The sequence below is a fragment of the Peromyscus eremicus genome, chromosome 12, assembly GCF_949786415.1.
Source record: "Peromyscus eremicus chromosome 12, PerEre_H2_v1, whole genome shotgun sequence".
Taxonomy (NCBI): Eukaryota; Metazoa; Chordata; class Mammalia; order Rodentia; family Cricetidae; genus Peromyscus; species Peromyscus eremicus.
The window spans coordinates 56,235,246-56,248,526 of record NC_081428.1 but is presented as its reverse complement, the minus strand read 5'-3'; the positions used below and the strand labels follow the sequence as shown (position 1 = coordinate 56,248,526).

General features: G+C 43.7%; 1 protein-coding gene across 1 annotated transcript in view; it reads right to left on the bottom strand.

Moving 5' to 3' along the window:
• Window positions 1-13,281, bottom strand: part of Cfap91 (cilia and flagella associated protein 91) — a 48,009-nt gene that overhangs the window by 13,315 nt on the left and 21,413 nt on the right. The window contains exons 8-11 of the mRNA XM_059277113.1: window positions 12,863-13,020; window positions 11,144-11,326; window positions 10,145-10,287; window positions 516-632 (exon numbers count right to left, since the gene is read on the bottom strand). Of these exons, the coding sequence (XP_059133096.1) occupies window positions 516-632; window positions 10,145-10,287; window positions 11,144-11,326; window positions 12,863-13,020 (601 nt within the window). The remainder of the gene's footprint in view (window positions 1-515; window positions 633-10,144; window positions 10,288-11,143; window positions 11,327-12,862; window positions 13,021-13,281) is intronic.

Below are 13,281 nucleotides of genomic sequence, written 5' to 3'. Positions count from 1 at the left end.
GCCTGGCTCTGCCTCCCCAGTGCTGGGATTAAAGGCGTGCGCCACCACCGCCCGGCCCATAGCTACTTTTTATCCTTGGTGTTTTTACTCTTGAGAAAACTGAAAAGTTTAGATTTCACATGGATTATATTTGTATGAGTTAGATGTTTGATACATACAAATTAAGAGGGAACTGGGGGGTGGGTGGGTGAAGAGATGGGTTTCCATTTTCAGCATCCATATGGTAGCTCACAACCATCTGTAACTCCAGTTCCAGAGTAAATCCAATGTCCTCAATGGCCTCCGTGGTCAATGCATGCATGTGGTGCACAGACTTGTGCAGGCAAAATGCCCGTACGCATAAAATAAAAAAATTAAATGAATCTCAATAGAAATTTAAAAGAGAGGGAACTGATTTTAAATCAGAGCTTGAGACACTAACACTGTTAGCTCCTTTTCGTTTCCAACCCAAACTACCCTAAGCGCGAACTGACTGCAGTCCTGAACTCAGTGTGTCAAGTGAGTTTCCGACTTACCGAGGAACTCATCTCCAGCGTGGGGGTTGGGAGCCGAGTCTGGGGGAGGGGGTTCTTTTGCAGGAGTCGCAGGGGTTTCCTTCCTTCTAGGACTTTATTCTTCTTATCCAGCAGCGCCTGAAAGAAGTGCCAGCCAACGTCATCCCTTATTTTTCCACCTTCCCCCAGTGCCGGATTTAGACTGTAGATCTGGATATCAATCTGGATCCCCATGCCTGGATTCAAGGTTAGCTGAGAAAGTTCTGCCTGGGGCACATGTATTCCCCCACCACGTGCTATGACGTTGCTAAGAATACATTAACCTGGGTGCTGGAGAGATGGCTCAGTGGTTAAGAGTACTGTTGTTCTTCCAGAGGACCTGGGTTCAATTCCCAGCACCCACATGACAGCTCACAACTGTCTGTAACTCCAAGATCTGACATCTCATACAGACATACATGCAGGCAGAACACCAATGCACATAAAAGAAACAAATTAGAATACATTAACCACTGAATAAACGTGGCATCTATTTTTAAATAGACTTTATTTTATGAGTATGTGTGCATACCTGAGTGTACATATATTCACTTGTGTGTGTGTGTGTGTGTGCGCGCGCGCGCGCGCGCGCGCGCGCGCGTGCAGAAGCCTTCAGAGGTCAAAAGTGAGAGTCAGAAGCCTTCAGAGGTCAAAAGTGAGAGTCAGAAGCCTTCAGAGGTCAAAAGTGAGAGTCAGATCCCTCACACCTGGAGTTACGGTGATTGTGAGCACCATGTAGGTGCTGGGAACTGAACCCTGGTCCTTGGCAAACCAAATCTGGGTCCTTTCCAAGAGCAGTAAGCTCTCTTAATTGCTGAGCCGTCTCTTCAGCCCCTACCTATTTTTGGTACAAAAATAGGTACAATCTAATCTCTCCATTAGAGATCTGTGGGATTTTTTATATTTTTATTTTTAAAAGGTTCTGTCCTGTGTGCACACATGTGCAAGTCCAAGCTTCTGCTTTCACACATCACTAATTTATTGTGTTTAAATAAATATTAAAAACTAGGAGATTCTCCTGTGTAGGGAGTGGTTAAATGTTTAGTATGTTTTGCTGTTGCAGAGGAGCTGGAGAACATTGAATGGCTTCTGTCTCTAAGCGGAGAGGGACCTTCCCTTTGGCCTGGAAGTGTGAATTTAAAAAAAAATTAACTCATTTTCTGGTGGTAGAACGTGTGTTCTGTATTTTTTTCATGTTTCTCCCTTTTTGTATCACCAAAAACCCTGTCAAAATTATACATAAGGTTTATTTCAGCAATTCCATTTTAGCCACGGGGAAATCTTTAAATTTAAAAGTTCTCCTGTTATGATTTAAATCCTATACATTAGTTCATTTTTGTCATAAAATCATTTTTACAGGATGTTTTTCATAAAAACACAGGCAAGTAATGTTTAAACACACACACACACACACACACACACACACACCACTAAAAGTTGAAACTAGTGAAATTTTAGAAAGCATAAGTGAAATTTAGCATCTCCTAACTGCAATAGGTGGTAGAAACTCTGGATTTGTCCAAAACAAAACTGTCAGCAATTGACGTCAGTTCTGGGCAGCCGTGGGCAGATATTAACATGCAGATAGCTGGGGATAGCTGGGGAACTCAGAGAGCAGAGCCCAGGGCCATACCACATGAAATCACAAAACCCAGGTTGGTAAGGATGGGGGAAAATGGGCATTTATATGTATGGCAGAAACAGATATTTATATAAGAAAATTTGGCAATATTCATCAAAATGATAAATGCACACTGTTGTGGAATAATCTTTTTGTATACTGTGAAGATGTGTCTTTGCTTATGGCACCTTTGGATTGGTTTAATAAAGAGCTAAATGGCCAATAGCTAGGCAGGAGGTACAGGCAGGACTTCCAGGCACAGAGAAGACTCTGGGAAGAAGAGAGGTAGAGAAGCCAGCCAGATGCAGAATGAGATGGACACAGAATGGAATAGAGGTAAAAGCCACGTGGTAGAACATAGATTAACAAAAATATGGGTTAATTTATATTATAAGAGCTAGTTAGGAACAAGCCTAAGCTATAGGCTGAGCCTTCATAATTAATAATAAGTCTCTGTGTGTCATTATTTGTGAGCTGGTGGCCCAAAGAGAAGTCTGTACAGCATATAGCAATTCCGTGTCTAAGAACATCAGATGTGTTCACACATCTACCAAATGGTGCAGGCAGGAGTCACCAAAGCTTTGGGTTCAGTGCTAAAAGATCTACAAACAGCCTAAATATCTACTAGTAAGGGGGCTGATTCCATATTTTGACCACATACAACAATCCATCTTTAAAGTGTTAAAAAAATGGTAAGATAGCTGGTAATAGTCATGCAGATAGATATCCAAGACACCAAGTTTAAAAAAACAAAAACAAAAACAAGAGCAGACATATTTTATAACTTTTTTTTTCTTTTCTCTTTTTTTTCTTTTTTTGGGTTTTTTTTTTTTTTTTTGGTCTTTTTTTTTTTTTTTTTTTTTTTTGAGACAGGGTTTCTCTATGTAGTTTTAGTGCCTGTCCTGGATCTCGCTCTGTAGACCAGACTGGCCTCGAACTCACAGAGATCCACCTGGCTCTGCCTCCTAAGTGCTGGGATTAAAGGCATGAGCCACCATCACCTGACCCTTTTATAATTTCTATAAGGATGTTTTATGTATTTATAACTTCTATAAGGATGTTCAGGGCTGGGGCTGAGCTCGGTGATAGATGTTAGTCTGGCATGCTTGAGGCCTAAGTTCGACCTCCAGCACCAAAAAGAAACAAAAGCTTTAAAAGATGCCTATACGGGGCTGGGGAAGTGGCTCAGTCAGTGACGTCCTTGTTGAGCAAGTACGAGGACCCTCTTCTGACTTCTAAGAATCTATTTAAGCAGGCTAACATAGCAGCGTGTGCCTGTAAGCCTAACCCTGGGGAGGCAGAGACAGGAGGATGCCTGGGGCTTAGGTCCAGTGAAGGACACTATCTCAAAACTCAACAAGGTGGTGAGCAACTGAGAAAGATACCCAACATCTACCTTGGGCCTACACCACACTCCAATGAGACTGGGCATGGCGGCTCATTCCTGCAATCTCAGTGCTTGGGAGGCTGAAGTAGGAGAGTCATGAGGCCCACACTAGCCTGAGCCACACAGGGAAACTTTATCTCACTACAGATATATTTAAAAATTGTTTGTCTAGTGTTAGTGTGTGAGCGTGTACGTGTACACGTGTATGTGCAGATCAAATGACAACTTTCAGGAGTTGGCTCTCTGCTTCCACCCTGTGGGTCTTGGGGATGGGACTCGGGTCAGATCCGGTAGTAAGTGCCTTTACTTGCTGAGCCAACTCATCTGTCCACCTACATGTGCTTCTCCAACTTAATTTTTTTTTTTTAACCAAGAATGGCTTGAAAATATACTGTAGCAATTATTTCAGGCCATTCTGGGCATTTCTCCTCCATGGATCCTCTGGCATAGCTCACAAAGAACCTTTGAAAGATGTTCATCACCCCTCCTTCATATAATCCTGGATTCTCCAAATAGTTTAGCCTTGGGAAGATGCTTCCCTGACAACCTGATGTTGATGAGTCTCTAGAACCCGATATTCCAAACCAGGAGGTTCCATGTAAATGCACCTCACTCCAAACCCAAGAGGAAAAACAGAAACAAGGATACCACAATAATGCAACCCTTCCAATACCTGCAGATCCATCAGACAGGAAACATGGTCCAGCTCCTCCCAGCAGGATTAATAGAACGCTACAATGGGACCTACTTTTTTAGTTCTTATTATCTGGTGCCAGATGTTAGGCTGTCACTTTTAGGCTGTATCCTAGAAAGTATACTAAAAAGCAAGAAAGAACACAGTCTATCCAAATGGACAAACCAACAAGACTCATGCATGCACATGTTGGAATCATCAGAGATTTACAAATATCTCTGATTCATTTGCTAAGGAAACTTATGTGGGAAAAAGACAACTCACAAGGACAGAAAAGCAATGCCAAGAGAGAGGGAAACGTTAAAACGGAACCACAGTGCATAGTTAGAAGAGCAAAATGCAGTAACAGAATGGAAAATGCTTTTAACAGGCTCTAAACTAACTTAACACAGCCAAAGAATCGAATAACTTGAAAGTGTTCAACAGAAGTATCCCAGTGTGAACTGTAATAAGAAAACCAACAGAAGAGAACATCTAGGAATTGTGAGATAAGAGCAAAATGCATAACAAATGTTATACCAGATCCTAAGAAAAGAGTGGAGGAGCTGGGCATTCCTTGACAGAGGGCTTGCTGAAGCTCCGGGTGGTTCAATTCCAGCACTACACAGAAGCAGCAGTGTGGCTCACGGCCATGACGCAGCTCACAGGAGGTAGAGACAGGGAGATCTGACGTTTAAACTCATTCTCAGCGACACAGTGAGTTTGAGGCCAGCCTGGGCTACATGGGCCCTGTCTGAAAAAGGAAAGGAAGATGAAGAAAAGGGAGGAAGAGGAGAGGAGAGCAAAGAGGAAAAAAGAGAGGGACGGAGGGAGGGAGGGAGAGAGGGAGGGAGGGACGGAGGGAGGGAGGGAGGAACAAAAGAAATATTTTAAGCAGTACTGGCTGAAACTTTCCAGAATTATTCTAAGGACCCTGCTAGGGAGCTAGGAAACTTAAGGAACAGCAAATAAGATAAACACCTCAAATAAAAACAAAAGTGCAGACATAGCCTCCTTAAATTGAAGAAAGCCCCAAACAGAGAAGCCCCTGAAAGACACCGGAGGGTATGGGAATCACCACCTTTCCTCCAATGACGAGATGACCGCAGATTTCCAGCTAGAAGTTGCAATCGATCAGATGGTGAAGGAGAGACAAAGGCCGAAGGTGGAGTTCTGTACAGGGTGGGATGAGATTCAGGCTGGAAACTTGGCCCAGGAGTTAAGCCCATGTGCTGTTCTTGGCAGAGGACCAGAGTTTGGTTCCCAGCACCCACATTAGGCGGCTCACAACCACGTGTAACTCCAGCTCCAGGGTGTCTAATACCCTCTTCTGGCCGCCTTGAGCACCTGCATTGATGCACACATACACACACACACACACACACACACACACACACACACACACACACACATACAAACCACGCCACACACTCTCTTAAAACAATAAGATAAATTTCTTTTAAAAGTGAAAAGGCCGAACAACCAACCAAACAACCTTTGCGCTTTGAAGGACACTGTCTGGAGGTGAAAAGATAACCCACAGAATGGGAGGACAATTTCAAAATGATGAAGGTCTAGTCTCTAGAATATTTTTAAATTCAGTAATAAAAGGACAACTAGCCGTTAAAGTGGACAAGATATTCAAACAGACATGATTTAAAAAGACATACAAATTACCAACAGGTGCCTTAAAAGATCCTTAGTGCCATCAATTGTCAGGGAAATGCAAACCAAGACCACACGGAGACACCATCTCCCTCCTATTGAAATGGCTAGAAAAAAACAGGCAACAAGAGGCAGGAAGGATGTACAGAAATGATCCCGCACACACTGCCACTGAGATAAAAATAGTGTAGTTGGCCGGGCGGCTTTAATCACAGCACTCGGGAGGCAGAGGCAGGTGGATCTCTGTGAGTTCAAGGCCACCCTGATCTACAGAGCGAGATCCAAAACAGGCTCCAAAACTACACAGAGAAACCCTGTCTCGGAAAAAAAAAAAAAAAAAAGAAAGAAAGAAAGAAAGAAAGAAAGAAAGAAAGAAAGAAAGAAAAAAGAAAAATCAAGAAGTTCCTCAAAAAGTAAAACAATTGCTGTTGACCTATGATCCTACTCCTAGAGATACATCCAAAAGAACCAAAAACAGCATGTCTATCTAAAACTAGAACACAGAAGTCTACAGTATGAATAGTAGAAAGAATAAAATGTTTATCAGCTTAAGAGTGGAGAAGTAGAATGTGGCATATCCACACAATGGAATATTATGCAGTCATAAAAAAGAATGAGGACCTGGAACTGTGCTAGGTATGAGTGGACCTCAAGAACACAAGGCTAGATGAATGGAGCTAGTCAAGAGATGCTATTTACTGTGGGACTCTCTTTGTACGGTATATTCAGAACAGACACTTCATAAAGAGAAAGAAGAACAGAGATGGCCAGGGAGTGAGAGAGAAGGACTGGCAGTGACTGCTAAGAGGTATGGGGTTTGTTTCTGGGGGATGATGGATAGTGATGACAGACACAACCTTGTGGACGCGCTAACAGCCACTGAACTGTACACTTTAAAGGGTGGACTTTATTGTGCGTGAATTTTTACCTGCCTCCCCCAGCTGAAAGCAGAGGAGAAAGACCTTGGACACAAACCCTGGAGCTCACTGCTGGCAGACCACGCCTAAAACGATCAAATTCTTAAGGCAGGAAAACATGACAGGTGTCAGAGACTTACACATCTATAAAAGATAGGAAGTGTGGCAAAGGAGGAACAAACAAAGGTAAAATAAAAAGAAAATCTTTTGTTTTGTTCTTTCTTAATTTTTAAAATATTCGGCGTCATCATGGTGTGCACGTGTGTGTGTGTGTGTGTGTGTGTGTGTGTGTGTGTGTGTGTGCCATGTGCACATGTGGAGGTCAGAGGACTACTTTGTGGAATCAGTTCTCTCCTTCAGCCTTTCTGAGGATTGAACTCAGGCTACCAGGATTCCTCAGCAAGTACCTTCATCTGCTGAGCCATCTCCTGGGTCCCTGTTTTTGTTGTTGTTGTTGTTGTTTGTTTGTTTGTTTGTGTTTTCTTTTTCATCAATCAAAGAGAAAACTTTTTTTTTAAAGCAAAAAAGGTAAAAACGTGGCAAGTGTGTTGGCATACACCTATAATCCCTGAACTTGGAAAGTGGAGGCAGGAGAATCAAGAGTTCAAGTTCTTCCTCAGCTACACAGTTATTCAAGGCCTACCTGGGCTGCGTGAGCCTCGTATCAAAGAAATCAAGAGAGTGAAATTGTATTGTGTGTTTAAAGCACAGTGCCAGTGAGCTGAATGACAGTTATGTCCCAGGGATGGAGGGGGCCTTGGAAACAATCTGTCCCACACATCGGAGAGGCACAGTATAAAAACAGATGTTATCTGAAGATGGGCATGTATCGATTTATAAGAATGATGACATTCTAGTCTCTCCCTCCTTTCCCTGCCCTTCTCCTCGCTCTCTGCCTCACCCTCTGGGCACCGCTGAGGACAAGCAGGGCCTTGTCCATGCTGGATGTTATGTGCCCTGACTCACACACCTTCAGTCCCAAAGCCTCACTAACTTCAAAGTGTCGGTACCAAAGTGACTCTGGACTCTAACCACAGTGCCCGTAAGCTAGAAGCTTACCAGAAACTCAGTTAAAATTCCTACATACTGGGAAATTTTATAACACATCGAATACAGGATCAGAGACACATTGGATACTAGAAATTAAGAATGGCAGACATCACATATCAAAACTAATGAGATGTAAAAAAAAAACCCCAGTATTTTGAAGGGAAATGTTTAGTTACATAAATTGTTGAATTATTACATAATTACTTACATAAATTGTTGAATTATTGAAATTGATAATCTACACATTCAGTTCTCCTAGTGTAGGAAAATAATCACAGAACAACTCAAAGAGAAAGAAATATAATAAATACGAGAGGAGAAAGCGGTGTGAATATCTATCTAAACCTGAGAATTCATTGTTTGGAAAAATAGTTCCGAGAAAATGAGTCCCACTCCAGTTAAAAAGATTAAGAAAAAAGAGTTAAGATAAAACAATGTTACGAATGAAAAAATGGACATGGTTATATATAAAACAAAATATTATAAAAGCAATATGAGCAGTGATCGTGTCAAAAAGTTGAACAGATAAAATGAGATTCTGAATAATATAATTCACCACAATGATGCAAAGGAGCTGTACATTCTGTCAAGAGATTGAAGCCCAGGTCAAGTTCTTTTCCATGAAGATACCACTCCTACATGGCTGTGTTCGTACATCCTTCCACACTGATGGGACAGATCATCTCAGTCTTGTTTAAATTCTTCTCAGAGGAGAAGGAAGAAAGGATGCTCCCAGGTCACTTCAGGAGACCTGTTCAACTCTGGTGCCACATGTGGACAAGTTGGAAGGAAGAATAAGGGAGCCATCTCACCCTCCAGTAGAGAAGCACAACATTAAACCAGATCCAACAATGTGTTAAAATGAGCGATGTGTCTTGATCAAAGCAAGGTCAGCCATTGATGCAGGACAGATTAGGATATGTAAAACATTGCTCTGAAAACATCGTTGAGTATCGGATAAAGTAACGTAAGCACATGATCAAAAGCTTTAGCCAATCAGGAGGGAAAGAGAATTTCTGTAACACAATACAAAGTACAGGGAAGAAATTCTCACAGAAAATGAGACTGGCGAGCACAGTGTTCAGGAAAGGCGAACGCAGATGGAGGTGGTAGGGGAAGAAGTATATGCGATCATTATCAAGGTCCTAAGCTCTTTCAAAGTGCATGTGAGTGTGTTCACATGTGTTTGTGTTCTTATGTGTATGTGTGGGTAGATGTGCATGCTCATGTGTGTGGAGATCAGAGGTCAAACTCAAGTGTTGTTCCTTGAGAGGTTCCTCCTTGGTTTTTTCATGATCTCTCAGTGGGACCTGGAGCTTGCTGATTACACCAGGCTAGCTGGCCAATGAGTGCCAGGGATGCCGGGTCTGTTTTCTCAGGGATGGGATTATAACTAACTACGCGTGACCACACCCAGCTTTCTTACCTGGGTGCTGGGGGTTGAACTTCGGTTCTCATGCTTGCCCAGCAAGTTCTTTACAAACTGAGCCATCCCCCCAGTCCTCAAGGTCCTATTTTTTTTCCTGTTGAGTTTGGATTCCCATAGATTGTTATGTGGTACAGGAATCAATGGAGCAAGCAAAGGTCTGTGGACAGGAGGATGTCATAAACCTGGGATTCCAAAGTGCGGCTCCTGGGTCTACAGCAACAGCAAAGCATCACCAGGAGACTTGTGAAGACCGCCCATCTCCACAGCCTCGCCCAGATCTACTGAGCAGAAACTCTTGCGGGCTTGGGGGGGGGGGGGAGCAGATGTTGAGAGGACCCTAGAGCCTAGCAGCACATTTTAACAAGCTCTCCATGGGATTCTGATGCTGGCATTTGATGGCCATCAAACTTTCTTGCTTAGTTGACTTTTAAACTAGATGGAAAAGAAATCAGTCACATCTCCTCTTCTTCATGGTGCCCTCACAGCAAACATAAAAGGAAGAAAACAGAGCCTGTTAAGGCTCTTAACAAAGTAATTCCTAATACTAGAATTTGCTAGCCTTCATGGTTTCAGATTTTACCCTATACAGAGCCCAAGTGGAAACCCTTTTAGAAAGTAAGAACTTCTGGATAGAGGAAGCTGACCCCTAGAAAGGCCTGTCACAGTTTGAAGTGAAGGTGGACTTGCACATTAGATCAGGCCACCGCGGGGGACCTCTGAGAGAGGAAGTCTAGAGAGGAGAAAGAATGCGGGTTGTGTTTCGGATGCATAGTCACTGCTGCCCATGACGAGAGGCAATTCAGGGTGCAGCATTCCTCTGCAGAAGTCGGAGTGAGTGGAAACGTCTGGTCTTCAGAGTCCCACTATACCTTGTGAACCTCTGCCAGCTCGTAGTCCATCCGCGCGGTCCTCTTCAGAAAGCCGGCCTTGGTGGTAATGACTCTGGGCTTTGGAGCTTTGAATCTTGGTTGTGTCACAAAATCGGGGAGACATGATTCAAGTTCCATTAACCCTGCGGCAGGAAGCGTGGGGTATTAGTGTCCAGTGCTTACATTTAATGTGCTGAGAGTGTCCTGTGAGGTCTGGGAGCTTTGGAAGGTGCCGTCTCTCTTAAGAGGATGAACTATTTCTAAAGTGTGAAGTATGTGGAGTTAGCGCCTATTCTCAGTGACTTGGATGGTACAGTGAGAAACTATTCTGAAATAAAAATGTATCCTATAGAAAGTGTAACCAGTTGCCAGCAGCAAGTCTATACAGCTTTATGAGCGATGATACCCCCATTCTACAGTGGATGTTCACCAACCCATGGTATTTTGCTCTGGAGACACCAACCAGGGCTCTAGGTTCAAGAGTTTGACTTCTAACTCATGATCTTGGCTAGATGGTGTGTTGGTTTGTGAGCTGAACTTATAAAAATTTAAACAAGTCTCTTGGGCTTCATAAGAGGCACAGAATTCTTTATGAATTAACTATCTGGTGACTCTGCCCTGTCTTTTAGATTTTTGACATATTTAATCTCATTATAAATATCTTGTTTGTTTCATAAACCTGGTGTAAAGGTTTGTTTTTAAATAAAAAAAATTTAAAACTTGATTGCTGGCATTTGCTTTTAGGTAGAAATCTTGCTAAGAAAGTCTGTCTGTCTCCAGCTCTGAGGGGTTGGAACCACAGACATTTGCTACTACCCCTAGCTACCATGTTCAGGGGCTAACTGAATTTGCTCTTTGTTAAATCATTCTACAGGGATTTTCTTTTCTTTGAGTCTGAGTTTTTATTACCTCCTCTGAAGCTATGTTGACAAGCAGATGAAGCCTGTTTGTTGGTGCTTTTTAAAGTATTCTATTGTTTACCTTCATAGGTTTGTTTACCTTCATAGGTGTTGAGGTAGTGGTTTCTGACTACAAAGTCCTCCGAGTTGTTGTCTGGGAAACGGCCAAGGCGAGACAAAGGTCCGTAGACCTGAGACGCAAAATCAGAATACTCTCTAATGATGTCTCTCCTCTTCAGCTTCCCTTCTATGTTCCTTCCTCTTCCTGCAAGTTTCCTCAGGGCTGAAATAAAAAACACTGTCACGATTCTCTCCCAGATCCTGCTCTGAATTATAAATGCCGAAGAGTAAAGCAACTCTAGGTTGATTCACCAGGAGGATATGGAGCTGACGGAATTTTACCATGGCCCAGGACAGCCAGAATGCAGCGGTAGAAACAGGTCTGCCACCTGTGTGGCTCGGACAGGCAAGGGTGGCAGAAGCTTAATCAGCAGCTAGTGTCCTCAACGTGGAGTCACGCATGTGCACATGCACCCCCCTCCCGCCCCCCACACATCCCTTTGATGATGACAAGCTCTGGGCTAAGAAGAAGCAGTCAATAGAAGTTGCAGTAACTGAAAGTAACCCAAAGTAAATAGAAAATAAGTGTTATGTGGACTGCTAGATCAGCCCAACTCTTAGCAGAGGGAGTATTGCAGGTTCACGCTGGCTAACACTAGAGTTTCAGAAGCAGGCCCTTCCTGTGAGCATCATATCCATGTGCTTGGTGGGTGGAGGGAGAAGGTGCGTTTGTGCATATCCAAACACTCATCTGGGGAGTCACACGAGGGAGAAGGTGTGTTTGTGCATATCCAAACACTCATCTGGGGAGTCACACGAGGGAGAAGGTGCGTTTGTGCATATCCAAACACTCATCTGGGGAGTCACATGTTCACATTCATGTGCTCTTCCTTCACGTCTCCCCATAGAGCCATCCCCTTCCCAGCTCTTCCTAGGCCAGTGCTAACAAGGAAGCCCTGTTACAAGAGTGAAGGGTTATACTGCAGGAGGGCCCAGGCCCACTGCTGCCTTGCACCTGTTACCTGCTGCTTAGGGTTCATCCGCAGGGCTTTTTATGTGACGTGGAGTGCTAGAATTTGTGAAATAGTTTGCATTCGACTATTTATCTTTAAAACGTACTCGAGTCCATCACTAACTAGGTCATGTATTGAAAAGAAAAAATGTCAACATCTGAACACATGGCCACACCTAATTTTTCACAGGGGTGCTGGGGATCTGAACTCATGTCTTTGTGTTTGCACAGCAAGTGTGCTTAGTCACTGAGCCATCTCCTCGGCCTCTTGTGTAGTCATCCTTAATCTTGCCCTGAACAAATAATAAAGTGAATATTTCTTGTTTTTACGCACAAAATGAAAATGTATAATTAGTGGACATAGAAGCATAAATATATCTGTGGCATTAAAAATTTCTTGGAGAGAAGCAATTAGGAAGAAGGAAGACTAAAATATCTTAGGGGGCAAGAATTTAAAAAACAACCAGTCAATCCATAGACTTTCTAAGCAGAGACTTGGGCTAGGAATGTAGGAACCTAAGATCAACACTGGCGTATGTACGTGTGCCATACTCAACTACTTGTTAGAACACGGTCACCTGACTTTCTTAGCGGTTGTCCATTGCCCACCTTTCAAAAGTAACTCCTCTCTCTCCCTTGCCTATGTGATACACTAGGACCAAATCAGAACCCCATCATAGCTCAGTGAGACTCGGTCGAAGCCCCAAAGCCTAGTCCCCACCCTGGCCGGCTCGCGCCACGTGTTACTTGATACGTGTGTGCGCCGGATCTGCGCCACCCTGGCCTCCTTCGCCTCCTGCAGTTTACACCACTGGGCGTTCAGGTGCCTCAGGTCCACCTCATTCTGGTTCTCCTCACGCCTCTTCAGCAGCTGCTTCAGAACCTCCAGACGCAGCTCCTGCAATCTTGGGGTGGGTTGTAGAGTATTACCGTCTCAAACCGGGAGGTCTAGTTGAGGGCCACAGCAGGCCCTTCCTGTGAGCATCATATCCATGTGCTTTAAAAAGACCACTGTGGCCAAAATGGGACAAGTGAGTTGAAATCCAGGGGCAGACACTCCCGCGGCAGATCTCTACGCAGTGGGAGCGCGGGGAAGGGGGTGCGTGCATGTGCACAATCCGGAAGATGAAAAGCACACAAAGAGCAGAGCAGGCCGATGGGGTGAG